The sequence below is a fragment of the Aethalodelphis obliquidens genome, unplaced genomic scaffold, assembly GCF_003676395.1.
Source record: "Aethalodelphis obliquidens isolate GAN/ISIS:26980383/991018 unplaced genomic scaffold, ASM367639v1 scaffold3, whole genome shotgun sequence".
Classification (NCBI taxonomy): Eukaryota; Metazoa; Chordata; class Mammalia; order Artiodactyla; family Delphinidae; genus Aethalodelphis; species Aethalodelphis obliquidens.
In genome coordinates, this window is record NW_020837947.1 from 5,375,384 (window position 1) to 5,397,952 (window position 22,569).

General features: G+C 39.1%; 1 protein-coding gene across 1 annotated transcript in view; it reads right to left on the minus strand.

Moving 5' to 3' along the window:
• Positions 1-22,569, minus strand: part of PACRG (parkin coregulated) — a 514,480-nt gene that overhangs the window by 199,417 nt on the left and 292,494 nt on the right. Inside the window, exon 4 of the mRNA XM_027081866.1 lies at positions 12,302-12,451. Coding sequence (XP_026937667.1) covers positions 12,302-12,451 — 150 coding nt within the window. The remainder of the gene's footprint in view (positions 1-12,301; positions 12,452-22,569) is intronic.

Here is a 22,569-nt window from a genome sequence, read left to right on the forward strand (position 1 = left end):
CAAGCCCATTGGACTTCTGATCTACAGAACTGTGACGTAGGCAAATGGGCGTTGTCTAAGCAGCTAAATTTGTGGTGGTTTGTTATGGTGGCAAGAGTAAATGAATACACTATCCATCCATCCATCCATCCATCCACCCAATCCAACTACTTAGCAAATATTTATTGAGCTAAGAATGGCCAGGATCTTCTCTTGAGCTGATGATAAAGCAGTGACACAGAGATAAAAAGTTCTTGTCTTCATGGAATTTATGTTCAAGTAACAATACCCAGATATTCAAAAAGACCCTAGAGCTCCTAGCTCATTGCTGTTTGACCCCATAGGCCTATTTGATTAGAACAAGACTACACCTATCAGGCATTCCTGATGATGGAGAATGCACCAGATGAAGTATTGTCCACCATGGCCTAAGTCATATGCATTTAGATGGACTCTCAAATCTAGTTGGTTGGTAGTTTCAAGACAATCTCAGATGCTCTTTGCTTGAGTTTATAAACACAATACACATATCATAATGTAGTTCTTAGCAAAGGTTTATCAGAAATTACATATAATGGAGCTCCTAGCAAAGATTCAGCAAAAATTGGTCATAGAAATTCTAAGAGACAGCTGATTAACAATATCTGGTGACTATGGTTAACAGCACTGTCTTGTGTTTTTGAAAGTTGCTAACACTATAGATCTTAAAAGTTCTCATCACAAGGAAAACAAATTTGTAACTATATGAGATGATGGATGTTAACTAAATTTAATGTGGTAATTATTTCACAATATATACATATATCAAATCAATTTTGTGTACCTTAAACTTATACAATTATATGTCAATTACATGTCAATAAAACTGAAAATCAAAACAAAACAAATCACATTAGTTGAAGGTTGTCCACAGTGGGAGTTTCTTCTTATGATCTCCCCAGGAATGGATATGTGTAGCTAGGACTAAGGAAGCTGATTCCCCCATTCTTCTACAAGAAGATAATGGTAATGGTGGTAAATCTGAACCTTTATTACATAGCTCACTATTTCATTTGCTCAGAAAATGCATTAAGTCTAAGCAGCACTCTTCTTCCCATTGAAGAGTCTCAACAAGTCTACCATCAAATCTAGGATTTTACTTTTCTAAATTTGTGCCCTCACCTCAGGGCCAAGTTACTAAAGAGTGCAGAAGAAGGGGAGGGTGTATGGTCATAAGGAACCTCAAGTTTGCTTTTTTCTGAGGGTGGAAACCTCCTTTGCTCCTTGGGTCTCCCGTGGAGGTACGCATAGATTCAGGCACACGGGGTACGGCTGCAAAGGAGTGTGATGCGTTTGGTAAGTGGAATATAGCTGCATGGCAGCACACTTTCAATCTTCTAAGGATTTTTAGGAGGTTTTGCTGTGCTGGCACATAGTAAACACTTGATTTTTTTTTTTCAATGAATCAATGAATGATGTACTATGTTGTCCTCCCTTTGGCATCCTCCAAATGGTAAAAACCACATTGTTCTCTATGGCTTTGGAGTTAGCCTAATGAACTTGTCTTTCTGGAGGTAGTGAGACCAGCCTTAAGGGGAGATCAAGAAGGCCCAGTGTACCATGGCAAGCAACGGAGACAGCTCAGCAGGTGTGTAAGAAAGGTGGACATGTGAGCAGGTTTTAAAAGGCTTGTCATCACACTCTTCCCCCTCATTCCACTGCTGCTTAAAATCCTCACAGAAACTTTCAGACGTTTTAGTTGGTCATCACAAAAATATAAATATTGCCCTGCTTCCCTCTGAATATCATCATTCTATATTCACAGATCATAAGGAACATGGAAAGGATAACACATATTCTTCTTCTAGACAGACCTATGTCTCAGCCACCTGGTTAGATGGTTATTTATGATATTTATAACAAATCAACCTACTCACACAAGCACAGATAATAATCAATGATTTGTGTTACAAGACCTACGAACTCCTCAAAACCCTTTAAGTGTATAAATAAATACCCAACTTTCTTGGAGGTAAAAACAAAGCTTGAAATAGTGGGAAAATTACTGGGCAATAATCCTGTTATTATGGCCCAATTACTGCTTTTAAATTTTAACTATTATATCATTAATTTGCTTTTTAGTTTGTGATAAAGATAACTTCAAGGCTCAAGAGATAAATTTTAAGAAAAAAATATAGGGCTCATTTGGGGGAAGTAAAGGCAGGATTGTAATAGGTATGCAAAATCTAAAAGTCATTGAAAGGAAAGTCATTTTTTGTTCATTGCTATCTCAAAATGGATATAAATAGGCTCACAAAAAGCTCATATTAAAGTATTGTGTTTTAGGGAAAAGAAAGTAAACTAATCCTGGAAGGATCCAAAGAGAACTTACTCATAACAACACTGCCATCATTACTTTTTTCTTTATACTTGGAACATTAATTCAAGATGTGCATGACAATATAATACAGAAAGCAGGCAAACAAAGAAATATCAATAATATTTGCAGTTTTTCTAAGGAAATATGTCTACTGTATTTTTCAATTCCTCCTTCATTGATGGTTAAGCTTATGTTGAGCTATATACATTTCTTCCCGTCAATGTGAAAAGTATAGATTTTTGAGGAGGACAATAAAAATGGAAAGCTGATTTCATACTAAGTGGAAAATGCCTCCTACAGTTTTGTGTTTGGCTCAAGTAAACGGAAGCCAGTGTAGTGTGGGGTTGAGACGGGAACTGTGGGAACATGGGGTGTGAGGCCAGCACTTCAGCAGCCGCGGGACTGAGGGCTTTCAGAGGACCAGTTCCACAACCGGACAGATCAGGCTTTTAAAGAGAGACACGTAGTGAGAAGACAGCGAGATTCCTCTAAAGGGCGCTGTCGCTGTGCTCTGGGCCAACCCCACCCTGCCGGAGGTGCCATCTGGAGAGCCCTGGGTGCTCTAAGGCGACACGAGAAGACCCGGGTCTTCCTCACAGTTGAGAAGATGATGGAGCCCGCGAAGCAGGACTGGAGGGCATGGGCTCCAGAATTTCCAGCGCGCAGTGTGAGTGAGCGTGTTTTCCCTATGGGAGGGAGCGCTGGTGCCGGGTCATCTCCCTGCTGGATGACACGGCTTCCGGGGCGGGGGGGGGGGCGGGACCCTGAGCACTGGAAGCGGAGGTGAATGCAGGAAATCGGGCGGCGGAGGGAGGAATCACAAGTGAACATCCAGAAGAGAGAGTCACGTCCGGGGCGGGGAGAACCAGACCAGGACCGCGTGAGTCAGCAGGAGCTTCTGCTCTCCTCGCAGCCCGCCTCCCCCACCCTGACCGTCCAGGGCAACGTACAGGGCAGGAAAAGAGAGGTGAAGCCACTCCACCCCCTTGTCCCACTGCCAGCGTCCAGCCTGAATCAGATCCGAGCTGGGAGAGGGGAGAACACTTGAGGGTAGATCAAGTTTAGAGTTCTGATCAATCTGTTAAAGAAGGGATTCTAAGCACTGGAATTGTGTGTGTGACTCAAAATACCTGAGGATCCCATGCGTGAGTGGAACCACGAAGGCCCCTGCTAAGTTTTATGCAGTGTCAGGGCAAGGCTCCCCCACTGAATAAACCTCATTTTTTGGTCTCCAACCCCCTTTTAAACTTGCCTTTTAATTGTGTCATGAATAGCGACTATTCAATACAACAATTACACTGGTGACATTCTTATTTTCTCTGCAACGTCCACAGAGAGACCTCTAAAAAGTCATTTACGGGTGCTCCTGAAAGATTTGCATATAAAGGAAAATGAGAATGAGACCTTAATTATCAGCAAATCCACAATAGGTGATATTTTAGGTGATTTTAAAAGTACAAATTATGATCTGGCTGAATATAGGAGCCTCCTTAAATTACAGCTTTAGAAATCACTATATGCTTTCTTGGTCAGATTAAGTAAAACTTTCTGTTGCATAAACAGAAAAGAACACTTTTCTCTTGGGCTAATATCCACATTTGGGGCCCACCTTGAGCCTTTAAATACAGTAAAGCATATTATAGACTTCTGGAGGCATATCTCAAAAGCCTTGGCTGAGCTGGTGGAAATCTCCTATTCAGAAACGTGCCAGTTTCCAGTGAGCAGTGACGATGCCAGTGGCCTAGGACTGGGAACCAGCCGGGATCAAATCACTTTGTGGATCCTCTGCGGAGTACCTCAGAGGGGGTGCGAGGGGTGACAAAACACACACTGCAAACATAGCTTGGCAGACAGATTAAGAAATGGCCAGTTGTCCCCACTCTCTCCCTGCATCTGCCCCAGCCCACCCCGGGCTAGTTGAGGCGATAAACCCAGGAAATAAGATCTACCCAGCATGAGAGATTTCGGAAAGACCTACAGAAGAGGACTCCATTCTACAAATCAGAGGGGTATCAGGGGAGGTTGCTGGGAGGACATGATGTTTGGGTTTGCTTCTGGTGCTGTTTCCTGAGAGTCTTTGGACTGGTTTTAGGTTGGTCCCTCAAGGTCAAGAATCAGGGTGTAGGCCATGTGACCCATTCCAGCTAGCAGGTCAATCCTTTCTTTCCATTATGAAATTGATTTTTTTACGATTAACTATGCAAATTCGATCCATCAAACTTGCCTCTGGTCCAGAACTATCAAGATGTGCCTGGGAGGTGAATTTGTCTGCAATTCGGAGTGCTTCTGACAGTCTGATCCCTTTAGGTGAAGTTACACATGGTGGGAGCAGTGGTAAAACCAGAATGATGTAGCAAATGCAAGTGAACCTGGGACGCCCAGGATGAAACCTGAACACTAAGATTTGGAAAGATTCATAAAAAGAAACTGCAAATATAAAAGCAATTTAGAAACTGAAAGCAGTGTCTGTCTTGGAAAGAGGCTGGGTTTTCAATAGTACATCAGGGCAGGCAATTCTTCGTAAACTTCTGGTTTACCAAGGTAAAGCCGTTTGATTAAGTAAATACTTCTGCCCTCTTCTGAAATGAATTAGGAAATCCAAAGAAGGAACTAAAACTATCTTCCAGGGGAGGGAGAGCGGAACAGTAAAAGTTTATCTCTGATGGAATATTTCTGCAAGTCGGAACTATTAGCATCTAGAAAACAATGCATTGTATTTCTGGCTGCTGACACATTAAAAAAAATGGATTCTTGAACGTTTATTTTGCATCTAATCACCTTACTAAATTATCATATTAATTCTAATAGATGCCACTTAACTTTCTTTGAAGGAACACAAAACTACATACATATAGTTTTCTCCACAACCTCGTGATGCAGGTGACAGACTTGTAACACCTGCTAATCTGTAAAGCAATTTCACTCACATTTCATCATCTGTTCCCCTTACCCTCATGCTGCCCACACTCCTACAAAATGATCTCCTGCAGTTCTCTGCGGGTCAATGAGCAGTTTTTCATCTACAACTTGCTTTTCAAAGGAAGGAGATTAAGGTGCAGAGTAGTTATGTAACCAGTCCAAGGTCATAAACCCTGAGCCAGGATTCAAACTCAAGCAACCCTGACACAGAAACTTTGCTCTTAAACACTCTCCCATCTCTTGTTTTTCCACACATTGTCCCACCGGTCCTGGTTCACAAGCTGAACCCCTATTTATTGATCCAAACCCCATTCAGGTACAGAGTGGCCTGACCCTCTTGCCCAGCTGGTTGGGCAGGGACAGGCGCAGGCAATGCAGTCTGCCACCCTGAGTGGGTGCCTGGGGTCCTCTGGAAGGTGGGTGGCAGCATGCCCCTGGGAGTCTGGGATATCCTGGGCAGCGCCCAGAGCCGTGAAAGCATTCGCTCACCTTTGTCAGTTTGCAACATTACCGAAGGAAAAAAAAATCTCCTGCTATCCCCTCTACTCCAAACTTACCTAGATCCCTTTCCTTTCTTAACTGAACACCCCCTTCCTGATGAAGGGAAAAGGAAGAGAATTTTTCCTTGTTATTAAAAGGGGGAGTTCTCATCAGGTTTTGTGCAGCCAGTCCTTGTTCAGTGATGGAGATGTGAGGGAATGGATGGCACGCGAAACCTCCAACTTTACTCCTCAAGTATGGGGCCGCACCTCCACAAGCCCTGGGAGAGAGTTACATGGTCTGTCCCAAGTTGAATAGCATCCCCCCCCCGCAAATTGAAGCCCTTTCTGGAGCCTCCAAACGTGCCTTACTTGGAAATGGGGTCATTGCCGATGTAATTAGTAAAGTTAAGATGAGGTCGTGCTGGAGTAGGGCGGGCACCTAATCCAAACCCGACAAGGACAAGTATCTTAATAGAAGAGAAGAGACACAAAGACAGACACACAGGGGAGAATGTCATGTGGAGATGGAGGCAGCCAGTGAAGTGACGCACCTACAAGCCAAGGAGCGCTGGACCCACCAGAAGCTGGGAGAAAGGTGGAGAACGGATTCTTCCTTAAAGACTGGAGAGCACGGCCCTGCTGACAACTTGGTTTTGGACTTCTGGCCTTCAGAACTGTGAGACAGTACATTTCTGTTGTTTAAGCTGCCCAGTTTGTGGTAATTTATTACAGTGGCCCTAGGAAACTAATAAACAGCCTTCAGAACTAGATTCTGATTCCCTTGGTCATCATCCTACCAGGTCATGTGTTTCTAGATATAGATAGACAACTCTGAGAATAACTTTTCCTCTGGGTAGATGCAATCATGAGGGTCTACAGAGAAGAGCGGATAGAGGCAATTTAAAGTAGGCACCTGACCCCAACATAATGGTAAGATTTCACAGTAGCAAGATGGTCATTTTATGGGCTGACCACATATAAGGTGCATCAAATGAGGTCACAGAAGCCTTGGCTTTTCCCAGGACCATCTGTCCCTTGGGGCTGCTCTCTTGGATTACTGCAGAGCCATCAATGTTTACAGGTACATGGTCTACCATCTCCATTCCCTAAGATTTTCAAGGCTCTGAAACCTCTGCTTATAAAGAATGCTTGGAAGAAGGGACATTGAACTTGGAGAAGTGAAGACTGAAGGGGTAGGAAAGCTTTATATCATTTTTGGGGGTCCTGTTATTTGGAAAAGGGACTAGATATTATTCTGTGTGGTTTAGACTAGAGAGAAGCCAGATAGAAATATTTGGCGTATATTTCATTCACTGTAGGAAGTGATTTTCTCTTTGGATGTAGGACGGGCTACCTCATGAAATAGTGAGGCTCTTTAGGACAAGACTGAATAAATAAGTGTTGGTCATGCAGACTGGGATAGTGAATAAATTCCACACAAACACATATTAAGCACCTAATTCTTCTCAGTGTGCTACACTCCTCACAGAAAAAAGAAATCCCAACACATCTGGACTATGATACCAATAGGCTGATATTTAGTAAATGTGGAGAGAGGTGCAGATCAAAGGGCACCTACATGGATCTGCCAGCTTGGTTAGGATCCTAGGATTCTTTTCAGACCAACTAGAGTGGAAGAAGAGTTCAGAAGAGATTAGATAGATACATGATCATTCCAAATCTAACTTTCAGGAATGCTGGAGTAGTATTCTAATACTTTCCTCAATAAACTTAGGACTTTCAAAGACTTTCAAATCTAATAAGCCTAATGATTCCAAAGGAGCTTTGAAGCAAATTTCTAAATCACACTAAAAATTGTATAGCATTCCATGGGGGAATAAACCTTAATTCAAAATTAAATTAAAAGCTCTGTGAAATAAACTTTATACAAGTCAATTATAAGACATAAGAACTAAAGACATTTTTGGTGAATAATCAGCTCTTAAAAGCTCATCAGCAGTTTAAAGGACCATGAAAATAGGTACCACAGAACTCAAAAAAATATCTAAAGAGGGTCTGAAACAGGTTGACTGAGAATTCTTAGGCTCTCCCTAGAAGTTGTTTTAAAAGACTATCAGTAGAAAACAGTTGGTTCTATTTTTTAGAAACTACTTAAATTTCAGGACGAAAGACCTGGTACAAACTTTCCAAAGTGTTTTGCAAATTTAATGCATTCTCATTTCCTGTGTTATTTAATGTGTCTGAATTTGAATTGGAAATTTTAAATCTCTTTTCATGGACTTCTATTAGTCTATGGCATACATCTTAGAGTATCCTAGATAAATCAAAGACTATTTGATTTCACACACTTGGGAACATGTTATTTCATTATTACATTTACTTTGCATATTCTGTGACATAAAGTTAATGTACTCTTAGAGCTGCTGATACCTGGAGTCTCTGAACTATATCCCTTAGAGGTTGTTTTAGGACTGCTGGTGCAATTAGAAACAAAAGTACCAAAATAAGGATTGCCTCCAAAACACACGGTTGTTGGATAGCCTTAATCTGCTGGCAGAGCCCCATATTTTAGCTGTAAATGTTTTAATGCCATTTATTGGCTCAAGCTTCTCAAATGCAATACACTGCATCATTAATTTTGTAGTTTCATCTCTGAAAGCTATAAATTGAGCATTCCTATTGTCTTAATTTTCTGTAAACTTTAATAACATTTGTGAAAGAACACAGGATAGAAGAAATTGTTGTTATAGAAACTCTTCTTTCTCTTTCACCCCACAGCAGTCACTGGAAAGACAGCATGTCTTAGATATCCAGACTTCACTGTTTAGAATGAAAGGAAACAAGTTCAAGCTTAGATACTAGCTTGGATCTTCCAAAGAGGGCCCTGATCCTGGTTTGTCACACTCAGCTTCTCTTCTTAAGATAATGACCTTCCCCCAAACCGCACTCACACGTTTCAGCTTGCCAGGAAGGGATGGATTTGAAAACCAGTTATCCTTGAATGAATCCCATTGTCCTTAATTTATCTGGCCACCCACCTGGCATTTGGTAGTCAGAGGCAAGGTGAGTCCTTCGAAGCAAAGGGACTGCAGCCGCTGGGGAAATCAGGAGGTCATGCCTCACTCACAGGCTCACAGAAGTGACCAGGGGATACAATACATTAAATCACCTCTTCAAGCTGCTATATACTAATTTATACAGTATTGCTATATTTGTATATAATATCATACAGGAATAACATTGTATGTGTATATAATGTTGTATGATAATAATGACTATCTCATTTAATATTCGGTCAAGGCCAGGCCCCACATGAAGGGGTGTACATTATCTCAAATTGTTTTGCCAACGTTATGAAAAAGACGTTACTATAAATATTTTGTGCAGATGAAGAAATTTAAGTTCAGAGAAGTCACATGATTTGCCTAAGGTCACATCTCTTCTGCTCCCAAATATTACTCTTTATTCCACATTGCAATTCACTGATTTGTCTGTTGTTGTTTTAACTATAGCCTAATTAAAACCTGTGAAAGTATGTTATTTATAAATAGAAATACAAAGCCACTCTTTCTCCTAGACCAGGACTGATCTTGTGGGGCTGGCAGTAAGTTTCATTACCTGTAGAAGTGTGGATGGGGACACCGGTTGGTGCTACCAGTGTCATGTGCTCCCCCCGGTCTACCTATTTCCCACTGGTCCCCTGGGAAGACTGCTGACATGGCTGTGCATTCGCTAGCTACTCAGCCCCTCTGATCATTTCAGAGAAAGTCCAGCTGACATTAAAATAGGACAGAAATTGCAAAAAGGAGCAGGCAGCAAAATTATGCTCAAGCTTGTGCTTCGAGGGAACATTAACGGAAGGATAAGGTCATTATATTTGAAGGAATATTCTCTCTTTCATTCTTTTGGTCATTTATATTGGGTCTTACTCTCAAAAATATTTTGTTGTGGGACTGGAAAAATATATCTTTGAATATGAATTTAACAAGACATTGATTACATGAAGGTAGGGAAAAAGGAAACAGAATATGAAATTGTTCTCAGATACATTGAAATTAAGGATGAAATATTTTTTCTAATGCTACATGCTGTACATTTCTAATTTATTTTTAATTGTAACTAAATACATGTTACTAAAGACACCTGCTTAAATAAAAATGTATATATGGTTCTGTGAATATGAATAAAGTATAATCATAAAGCAAGGTTTATTAAAATACTATTAAAGCTAAATTATTTTTAGACTGAAAATAGTATTGTATTTGGAAATCCTGTGATAAGCTTCTACTGGTAGAACTGGATCTGTGGTAACAGCCACTTTGAAGAATAGTTTTAAGTTTTAGAGCTAGAATGCTCCAATTTTGTAAGATGACCCTCTAGAAATACAGCAAACTGCATTCTGGCATTGTACTGACAGGTTTCTAAGATAAGTAGAAAATGAAGCTGAAGCTAATAGTTTTTCCGCTCAAATGTCAGAAAGATATTAACCAGAAAAATAGTTGAATGTAGAATTCCTGGAAATGTTAGGAAATGTTAGAAATGTTCCAAAATAATCAGCTAGGTGTGGGACCAATTAAGGCCATGATATAAACAGTAAATAAACAGGGGATGTATTCCTAAACTCAGTCACTGCTTTTGCGAAGCACAGGAACATTTTTAAGTTAAAGAATTAAATAAGTAGTATAATGAGGAATATGTAGAAACCAATTGTTTTTGTTTAATAGTCTAGAGCTCCCAAGAGATTTATCTGTCTTAGTGGCAGCTGTGCTTATTCTTCTTTACAGGGTTCCTTGAGGATGAGGGAGATTCTAATCATCTTTTGAATATCACTGTTTTTCTTATTTTATACAAAGATACAAAATGTTGCTTAGATTTAAATTCCGGATCCTATTGTAGGACAAGGAGAGCATTAACGCCCGTGGCGTCCCCCTACTCCTACTCAAGCAAGGGAGGGGGATGCTGGCACTCATCTTCCATGAGAGGCAAGTACAGAAGCAAATGTTTATGGAGGGGAAGAGTTACAGAGAGGCAACTTTTGCAGCTAAAAAATGGAAATAGTAATAGGACGTACATCATAGGTTTCTGTGAGGACTATTGAGGAAACATTTGTGAATCACACACTTCAAAAGTGTTAACTATAACTGAGACTTCTGGGGGTGAGTGTTCCCTGATTCTTCCATTTCTGTCTTTATCTCTAGCATTCCTGTCTTTATATCTATCTCTTATTTGATGCCGCTATGCAGTAAAAATATGAATTATGAATCAAGAATATTTAAGCAAGTATTTTCCACAAAGTAGAAATGCTGTTACTAAAACTTTCAGTTTAGATTGTAAAAGACTGAATTACTAACACCCAGTTTTTACTTTCCTGAAAGAGTGACCATCTCATCTAAATGACCACATTAACTCTGTAGTGTTTAGATATTTTTGAATGGATACCAATTCATTCCATTATGAGCATTCTTAAGCTCCCATAACCCCAGTTGAAGTCCTTTTTACTAAAAATGTTTAATATTAAACATATAGGGAGGCCCTACTCCTGAAAGACAGCTAAAGACTCTGATGATCCCATGATTTCCTGAATAGTCTGCCTGATTAGGGAGACTTTTAATAGCAATTTAGGAAATATATGAAAAATAATGATTCCAGAAACAGGACTTCTTTGTGATTGAAGCTGTCATATGTTCAGTTTTTAGTTTGATTTTTTCTTGTCTGTACAATAAGCAGATCATGTTGCAAAAGTTTCATGCACTGTTCCACTAAATTACTAACTTACTTACATGGCTGTCAGAAATTAACTTCAAATGTTGGCTTACACCGTGCATATAAGAAGTACGGAACTTCAAAGTTAGCAACATAAAAGAAAATTAGATTCACATCGTTTCAAGAGGTACAAAAGGAAAATCACAGTGTCAATGAACAGAGGTACATCCACTGCCTGCCAGGAGGTCACCACAACTTGCTAATACCCTTGGGTGAAACAGATTCACTTCAGTGCATCAGTGCTTTCCAAACCTTATAGAATACTACTTTAAAAAACAAATACATCAGCACATACATATTTAATCAGCACGCACCATCAGCTAAGTAACTACGAATCATCTATTTTTCTTTTTTTAAATAGAAATAGAACTTATATTAAAACTCTCCAAATCGCCTGTACCAGATTTTAATAATATTGCTTTAAAAATTCCTCTTAAATTAATTATAAAAACTGACTGTAATTTTAACAGGAAATACCTAAAGGTAGAATTACCGCCAAGAGAAAGGACAAACTCAAAACCTACTAATGTATTCAGAAGACCGTTTAAAAAAAACTTTACAATTTAATTATGGGAAGATTATAGAACTGTTTCAGTGCTTCTGTACCGAGTAAGTAAGCTGTACATGTGAGGAGTAATAAATAAATGAAATTGTTAATTTTACTCTTTCCCTAGGGAGTGGCAGGAGAAGAGGTAGGAGTTATGCTGTTTAGATCTCCGAATGGATCTTGCTTTATATGCAATAATAAATCCTAAGCATGTTGCTAATTAACTCTACCTCAAACCACTCCCTTTCTTAGTGCTTAAAAGACATTTTGACTTCTGGGATATTAGCTCACCATTCATATTCTTAAAGATGTTGAGGATGGGGAGGATTTGACGGTAATAGGGCACCAAAGCTTCACCCACCATCTCAGCAGACACAACCAGATGCTGTAGGACTTTGAGAGTGACGCAGATGACCTGTCGGTTTCGGAGGTTCAAGGCATCTATACAGTAGGAAAAGGAACAAGCCAAAAATAGAAAGCATTCATTTCTACAATGTTAAGGGAAGTCGTCTCATAGACCACTTAATTAAACTGTACTCTACTGGGGATCACCAATGGGATGAGCCTGGCTTATTGCAGCTTTGAATATATATGAGCCTGGCTTATAGCACTGTTAACGCTATAAACAGCATTGTGTTTGTGTATTATTTGTTCTCCCGACTTGCACTGATTCCTCATCAATCCTAAGAGGCTGGTGATGGACAAGTAGCATGAAAGGTAAAAGATCAGTTCGTGTTGCTAAAGGACCCCGTGGAGGCTGACAACACATAACTTTTTTTTTTTTTTTTTTTTTTTTTGCGCTACGTGGGCCTCTCACTGTTGTGGCCTCTCCCATTGCGGAGCACAGGCTCCGGACGCGCAGTCTCAGCGGCCATGGCTCACGGGCCCAGCCGCTCCGCGGCATGTGGGATCCTCCCGGACCGGGGCACGAACCCGTGTCCCTTGCATCGGCAGGCGGACTCTCAACCACTGCGCCACCAGGGAAGCCCAACACATAACTTTTTATGCAACGATCCCTTTCAGTTAGCAATCCATGCTATGCTTAAAACTGTTGCCATGAAAAAACATTTTTTGGGGAAGAAGAGACTGGTTATGCTGTGTATGAGTAGAAACTATAGACTGGTTATAAACATCGAGAACATTGTTGGTAGAAGTGACCATAAAGTGACTATAATTAGACTCTCAAGAAAGTAGGGAAGAAAAGCAAACATTTTTAACGTTCAGAACTTTAGAAGGAATTAACTTTATATAACTAAGATACCAAAGGCATGCAAAATGTTTTTAAAGAACAATTCTGAATGCACAGTAACAAGCTGTACTGCAGAGATAGAACAGGAGACAGTAAGTTACCTGGTGTCCCCCAAGTGCAGGGTCTGGAAACCTGCTCCAGTGGGGATGCAGCGGCCCAGGGACAAGGACACGGATAACTGGCTGTATAAACACAGCCAACTCCCCCACACTTTCTTGGTCCTTAACCATGGGAACCTATTATTTACTTTCTAAAATGGCCAAAATTTCTATGATTTAAATAGAAAAGCCATATGAAGCATCTATTATAGAAGGTCAAAGGTGGTGACTGATAAATTGCAATGCCTGAGACTACTTCAGGACAAAGTCAGAGGCTCTTATTTGTAATATTCTACCTTCTAAAGAAAAACTTGACTATGACTTTAAAGCATGTGCCATTTACGGAGCGACAAAAGGAACCAGTCCATCCAAAGGAATGACACCATGGTCACTGTACTTGTGAGGCAGTCCTAACATTGTTCTTGAACTCCAGCTCACATTTCCAGCAGCCTGCGTCTTGCGATCACCTCAAATTCAGTTTGTTCCAAAGATAAGTTTCCCCCATAAACTTTACCTTTTACCTATTTACCCCATATTTAGTATTGATACAACCAGGTTCCCAGGTATCCAGGGTCAAAATCTGTTTCTCATCCCTTGCATTCTTCATGTTGCGAAGTCATCTTATTCTGTTTTTGAAGTAGCTCTTGAATTTGTGCCCTCCTCCCATCCTCACCTCTACCCTTCTAGTCCCAGGGCTCCACCCTCACCACCTCTCCCCTGGTCCTGGGTCTCCATCCTCACCACCTCTCCTCTGGTCCTGGGTCTCCATCCTCACCACCTCTCCTCTGGTCCTGGGTCTCCAACCTCACCACCTCTCCCCTGGTCCTGGGACTCCATCCTCACCACCTCTCCTCTGGTCTTGGGGCTCCATCCTCTCCATCTATCCTCTGATTCTGGCCCTTAGAACTCCTCTACTGGAGAACTGCCATACCTTCCTAACCCACCTGCCTTCTTTCTGTCTTTCTCCACTCCCTCAACCTGTCTTTTCACACTGCTGCTGGATTCACCTTCTTAGAACGTATTTGATAATTTCTCTACCTGCTCAGAGAGTTCAGAGTCTCCCCCACACCATTTCCTACAGAATAAAGTACAAACTAGCCAGGCACAAGGGTGACACTTAAGGTAAGTGTGAACCAAACTAAATTCTCAATTGAAAATACAAGAATATAAGGTATCATTTAGTGGTTTCACAGCTATTCTCTTTGGAATCACTAGGAAGTGTTTAAAACTAAAGTGTGGTCAGCTTCATCCCCTCCAGCAAAAAAATGGGGATTGAGGTATGAAAACACCTCAGGGCAACCCCACAACTTCTGGTCCAGTTCAGACTACATTCCTGTTTGGTTTGAAAGCAAACACAAATACAATGAATAGAGAAGCCTCAGCTTCAACGCAAGGAACCAAGTTAAATATAACTATGGAATTTGATTGCATGAAAGCTCATTATTACAGCATTTAGACACACTGCAGACCATACCATATATTCTGAGAAATAACTAAAAATAGAATGCTGTAATTTAGCCTAAAAGCTGTAGCAATGAGATGCTCAAGAGCAGAGCTTCAGAGAACCACGGGAAGTTGGAGAGGGAGAAGGTCAGGTAGAGTGTTTTGTAGTGGTAGTGGGGGTCCTCTCTTCTGGTCTTATCCAAGCTAAAATTGTTTTGTCTTTTTAGGAAGCCAGAGGTTATTGATCCCTGCTTTACTGACGCAACTTCGTTTGACAGAAGAGAACTGGGAGCCTGCAGAAATATCATTCTGAGTATTATGGGCAGTGGACATTCTTTCAAAACATCTACCAATGAAGCTCAACATGTTTAGGGTTTGGTACTGCACAGATCTGTGTGATGGTTCATATACTAGTAGCTAACATGTATTGGGCACCTCTATCTGCCAGGAATTAAACTGAGCACTTTACATATATTAGTTTACTTAATCCTCGTTCACCAAATATTTATTGAGAATGCATTATGCACCAGTTATTGTTTTAAGAATTGGAGATATAGAAGTGAACAAGACAGTTATAGTACTCAGCCCCTTGGGGCTTACAATATAGTATGGAAGAAGATATTGAACAAATACTACAAGTGTGTTGAGATTTCATAAGAAGGATATGGTATTTAAACAGCAAATCCAAAAGGCATTCAGCCCAGCGTACAAAGCAGGGAAGGCTCCCAGACACAGGTAAGGACCTAAGGGACGAGTAGATGTTATTAGGATGAAGGAGAGGGAACAGCATGCTAGATTGCCCCCTCTTGGATAAAGGACTTCTTTTATAAGGTCTACTCCAGCTCATAGGGATAAAATTCTACTTAGCAGTGTGAGAACAAAGCCCAAGACAGCAAAGAAGCAGTCTTCCAAATGCTTTTATCATTGTGTATGTGTTTTCCTTGGGATCATTCAGAAATGGTGGGAAGAAGGATGTGAGTATGTGTAGATGTACATAAAAGGAGAGTGAGGCATAGTACTTTTCCCCAAGCTAAAAGATCCCTAGGTCCTGTCTTGTCTTATCAGCCAAACAGAACCAGATGTGTAAAATCCTGGGTTTCTGTCTTTTCTTACTATTCGTCCCTCTATCCCACCCCACTTCTTAAAAAGGACTCACAGCCACATCCAGCTAAATGTTTTATAAACTGCTTAGTCAGGAAAGATTAGACAACGAAACAGAATTACATGAGTTTGTTGTTTTAATTTTTTATATATTAAAATAAATAAAATTGAGTGTATATAATTTCATTCCATTTTGTGTGTTTTTTTTTTTTCAAGAAAGCCTTTCTGTTGACACTATTAAGTCACAAGTAGGAGAACCTATTGAAAGTATTAGAAGAGATAGCTATCTGAGCATGTATAGAGCCCATCTGGTGACTGCAGAAAAGATATTGGTGGCTGTAGCGCCTACTGAATGCTGGCTTGTCAAGTGCCCTCTTTTAGAGTATATATGCCAAAGCTTGCAATAAAACAGGCTAAGATATGCTCATCTACTACCAATGTTAGAGAAGAGTCTTGCCATATAGAATACATTAAGGAGTAAACCTTTTTATATATATGAGTAATAATAACATCGAACTTTTGTTGATTAGGTTTATCCCTGTACATATGGCTAATTGATTGCCTGGGGATAAATTAATAATCTCGCTCACCATGGATAGTAATAATAGCTATTAAGAAATAATTATTTTATCTCATCGCAACACCGACTGAATTAACATGATTGTGAAAAATGTTATTGAAATGACAAAGACTGACAAGTAAAATGCTTCGACTGTTACTCTTAATGACATCTAAAATGGAACCCTGAGGCATCCTAAATGACCAGGGACTGGCTCTAAAACTTCTGCAGTAGCTGTGAAATAGAGCCATGGTATGCACTAGAAAAGCCCCTTAACTTCATCTTAGAGGGATTTTTTTTATATTGCCCATTTCCACTTCAGTTCCTCAGTTCTATTTTTGTTCCTCATTCTTAGGGAATTAAGATATACCATTAAGTTGGAAGTATTTTTGTTCTTACTGTCCCAGTAGAACTAAATAAAAAAGAGGTTTTTTTTTGTTTTGAAACAAAGTTCTTTTCTTTTGAAAAAGTATGTTAACAGATATAAAGAGAATATGATTCTATAGCTGAAAGAGAAGAAATGTGTTTATTCTTGTGTTGATGGGCCTGAAAGCAATTGTCAAGATTTAAGTGAGGACTCTGAACTCAAGATTTAAGGTTTTGAAAAGGGTCTAACATGAGAAATCTACTGACATTATAGATCAACCAGGGGAACCTTTATATTCAGAAAATTAGATTTCTATTGTATTGCTTACTGCTTTCAAGTATAATCAACAAGATAGAGCTTCCAGATGTATAGAAATTGTTGAAGAATAAGGAAAAAATAATTTAAAGTCAAAGTAGTAAAACATTCATCTTAGATGGTTGTAAGTTACATGTATGATTTTCTCAAGCATAAATTCCATTATTGCTATGATTTTTTGCAAAGTGAGAACATTTTCTACTATTAGATTATGATTCACTACTGTGGAATCAGGAATAGATGGAAATATTTCTACTTCTTTTAAAATTGGATGCACCAAACAGAACGTAAAAGCAAACAATAAATTCTAAAAAATATTTTTGACATATGGTATACATGTTAATATCCTTGATACACAAATAGTACCACAAAAGATTGAAACTGCTAATTTAAAAAATGGGCATATAATATAAATAGACAATATACAAATTAATAAATACAAGTGAACAATTTCTATTGTAGAGTTTTCAACTTCATTGATAATCAAATGAAATGAAACACTACTCTATAATTTTGAATATCATATTAACAAAAAGTTTTTGAAAATTTAATACTCAGTATGGAAACAGGTCTGGGAAAAGAGGCACTCTCCTAGGTACCATATTGTAAACCATCACAATCGTTCTATAGCAACATGCATGCAACACTTGACCCAGCAATTTTACTTCTGGGCATTTAGTCAAAGGAAGTATGCAGCTGTGCAGAAAGAGTTATAGGATAGGATGTATCAATAGTATTACTTATAATTAGAAACCATCTAAATGTTCCCCCAAACACTGGCTTATTTAAGTAAAATCTGGTATACCTATACAATGGAAAATTATAGCTATTAAAGTCATATAATAGAAAATATTTTTAAAATAGGAAAATGTTTATAAGATACAGGTGAGTAAAGAAGAAGGTTATAAAGTGTATTTTCACTCTGCTCTCATTTTGAAATAGAATGTAAACAGTAAATACTGGAGATTTATAAGCTCAGATACAATAAACACTATCTTATCCACTGGCATATATAGACACTGGATTTTATTCTATTAAAAAATACCTTTTTTTTTACACTGCTTTTTTAAAAAAATCAATGTACCTTCCATATTTCCCTAAAATATTATTCTTCATGATTATAATTTATATGTTTTAATGTAGCAGAATTCTGGCCCTGTCTCCTTATTCTTTCTCAATATTTTCTTGATTATTCTTAACTATTTACATTTTGAGAGAAAATTTAGAATAATTTAGTCAGGTTAAAAAGTATGCTTGGCACTTTGATAAAATTTCCAATAAATTTAGAGAGTAACTTGGAGGAAATGGCCATCTTTCCAGTTAGGAACATGTATCTCTTCAACTGTTCTTGTTTTTTATTAAACTCCTCGGAAAAGCTTTATAGTATTTTTCAAGTAGATTCTGTATACTTTTGTTAGGTTTACTAGTGTCTGAATCGTTTTTATTTATTTTGATATCTTAAATGATATATTTTTCAATTTACTGTGTAAAATATATATAACATAAAATGTTAACCATTTTTAAGTGTACAGTTCAGTGGCATTAGTTACATTCACTGTATTGTACAATTATCACCACTATTTCCAAAATTTTCCATCACACAAAACAGAAACTCTATACCTCTTTAAAAAAAAAAACCCTCCCCACTCACTTCCCCTTGAGCCCTTGGTAACCTATAATCTACATTCTGTTTCTATGAATTTGCCTATTATAGATGTCTTAAAGTATTTTAAGTATTATTTTTTTCTGATGTTGCAATATTTAATTAATAATTGAGACTGCTGCACCCAGTATCATGTTAGTCGAATTAGACTGAAATGAATATAAATTTTGCTAGTCAAGGGGCACTAACCATACACATTTTTAGTTTTCTGAATATAATGAATTCAAAATATGTTTTCAAACCAAATTTAGGTTTCAAAATTGTAGAAATTATTCTCTTTCCAAAACAGAACTCAATTGCTATACAAATAAATATGACGTGGCCTAAGTTCTCAATTAAAGTATCAGAGACTTAGCTTAGCTATTATGTACATGGAGTAAGCCTATCATAATTGTTACCATTTTTCTTCAATTCATTGTTCTCCAATGAGTGTTATATTAAAAAAGCATCATTTTTCTCTCACCTCATACAGAAAGGAATTATCTTTACGCAAAATTCAGACTTTTCCATCAAAGGTTTGTTATTACAAGTGGTTAACTTTTTCTGTTTTTTGATAGACAAGAATATATTCTGACTTTAGGACCATAGAATGCAGCTTAGTATTCAGTGACAGTGTTTGGTCTTTCTTTCCATTAAACACTTAGTTTTAAAGATAGATACACAGTTAATATTATTTGCTTAAATAAATGACAGTATTCAGTTACCAAAATGGTCTCAACATTATAGTCAGTAGCATGATCTATTTAGTACTCACAACTTTCTAGACATAAAGGAACCTGAGGAACAATGTCATTCAACACACTCTTCTTCAATCTTGTTGCAACCAAGGTTGGGCCTGTTTTTGCTCTCATACGTACTGAAGCCTCTAAGAGTAACTGAGAGTAAACTTATCAGTACCCTGCTTTGTCAGAAAGCAGAGGAGGATTTGTCTCTTTGGAGCACCCTGCTCCCCTGTCCCTACACTACTGGCTCAGTTCAGCTTGAAGGAGTTGGGTGACAGATGGAATGATGAGCAAAGGAAGCAGTTAGGCAGCCTTGGTGCCATTCTCAGAGTAAAACCAAGTGACAATGTGCTGTGACAAGCAGGCACTGCTTCTAAAAATTGCGGTTATGTTTTTTCCTATGGTTGAGAAAAGGTGTCTAAGTTTGCTCCAGCTTTAGGATAACAGAAGCAGTGGACTATGAAGAAGGATACAGTACACACAGGCTTTTCACAAAACAAGAAAGTTGAGAGCTGTGCTACAAAATAGAAGATGGGTAAATACATCACTTTCCAAAAAGGAGCTGCCCTTTCCTCCCCAAAGAAGGAATTTGAAAAACTACTCACTGCTAAGCTTGACATCAATACCTGGTAAAATTCTAGGACTGATTATTTAAGCAAGTGATTTGAGAGCTCCTAGGACAACAGCGTGATTTCTAGGAGCCAGAGTGAGCTTTTTGGAATGTCAGGCCAGGCTTACCTCATGCATTCTAACAAGTTTACTCATAAAAGAGATCACAAACAGACTATATTGCAAGGCATCTGGCAAGAACTCTCTTGTAGGCAAGATACAGACATGGTTGAAGAGTTGGGCTTTTTCTTTTTTCCTTACTGTGTAAATAACTGAATTTCAGTAATATGCCTTGGTGGTTTGGTATCGACCTGCAGAGTCCTTACTGGAATACTGCAGTGGTCCATACTTGACCTAGTCCAGTTTCCATCTAACATTTTTATTGCAACTTGTATGAAAGTTATAAAATCCAAATCTATCAATTTTTTGATGACCCAAAGTTGGGAAGTCTGTAAAGACATGGCCACGAAGGTACACCAAGGAGGTAAAAATAATAATTTACTATTATTACCACCTTGATTTGGCACTGTGCTCAACTTCCTACCTGTATGATCTGTCAGTCCTCACATAATGCCTGGGCAGTTGGTTTTATAACCCCCTGGGAAAGATGAAATAATTAATTTACCAAAACCACACAGCTAGTTAATGACCAGCTGTGGTCTGGTTTGCACGAGCCCAAGGCCTGTGCTCATATGGTTAGACCCCACTTCTTCCCAGCATCCCACCAAATCCTGGTGGACAACAGGGCCAGACTTGGAGCCTGCTCAGGAGGAATGCTGAGTGCTGCACAGTGAACACAGGTTCTAGCGTGGACTTTGAGCAAAATAGACACCTGTTGGGACCTGAGCTTAAGTGGTTTGCTCTTGGGGAACAAGTCATCCTGATGAAGCTGGGTTTCCTGGCATCTTCTGAAAAAGCAAGCAACACTCTGCAGTAGTGTTATTCCTTGACTAGAGTTCAGCTCTCATGTGGAAGGAGGAAGTTAACAATAGGAGATTTTAGCCTGGGTGTCCAAAATCTGTTGTCATAATCCAGACAGAGAATGATGATGATGGTGATGATAATGATGATAAAATTTATCACCCACTACATCCTCTGCTAAGAGCTTGAAATGTATTATCTCATTTAATCACTAAACTAACCATAAGTTGGGTGCCATTCTCACCTCAGTTTTATAAATTGAGTCCCAAAGTGATTAACTTGTCTGATAGCTGGTATGTGGCAGAGTTAGAATTTTGACCAGATAGTCTGACTTCACAGCCCTTGTTCTGAATTACCACACTATACAGGAAGAGTGATAGAATTTGCTTCTTTATTTGAGAATGGGAAAGGGACAGCCAATATGTGGTGAACTCAGTTTGAAAATGCAATAATGCTATTGTTAGCTCTTTCTCTCTTTTATTCTATTGTGTTTTTCTGGCATGGACAGCTGTAATCTCCATTCTCATTGTTTTTATTTTGGATCACTCTGAGTCTTTTTCCCTATTCATACAGGGATAGGCCTGATTTTTATTCACCCTCACAGGTCCAGAAGGAATTTTTCCTCTGGCAAGTGACCGGGTAACTGTTTAAATACTTCTGAGAATGTCTAGTCTCTGCCTCAGATTGCTATCATCCTGCATCCACTAACACATTACTTATGTATAGGACATCATGTAGAGGGACACCAGTTTTTATATTAGGGCTTTCTTTTTTAGGGAATTAAAGGCAGTAGGCAATTGACAGATCAAGTGTGAGAGAAATGGACAGAGAGGAAAGGAGAAAGCAGCCTCCATCAGGTTTTTACAGCCCCACCTGGCTATGACTGCTCATATTCAACATGACATTTATTAAGAACCTGCTTATCACCTGACCTGGGCATCTCTACACGACCTCCCTTAATGATCACAACAGCTATCTGGGGTATGTGTTAATTCCCTTGTTTTGGAGATGAGGACTAATCTCCCAAACTCAAGGAGATGGACTAATTTATAGAAAATGGTAGAGCAAGCACTAGAACCCAGAAACCAGCTCCATGGCTTCTCCAGTGGCCACACTAATCCTGAGAGGACAGAGAAACATGGTCTTTAGCACCACCTACTGAAGCTTCCTCAGAAAATGGATGTTTCAAACTTTAAGATTCCAGATTCCATTGACCTCAACAGCTATGAATTCTCATTTGGGAATATCAATTGGTCAGCAGGGGTAAAGTTTGCTGTAGTAATAGACTAAGCCTAAAATCTAAGTGGCTTCACACAGAAAAGGACCATTTCTCATTCATAGTAGATACCCAGTTCACGTCAACATGGGGGTGAGGAGGAGAGAGGACTGTGCACTGGCTCTGAAATGCTTGGTTTGAAGGGAACGCACATCTCGTTTCTTCCATTCACAGCCCGTCGGCAGAGTTAGTCCCACGGTCCGCATAACTGCATAACTGAGAAATGCTAAGGAGGC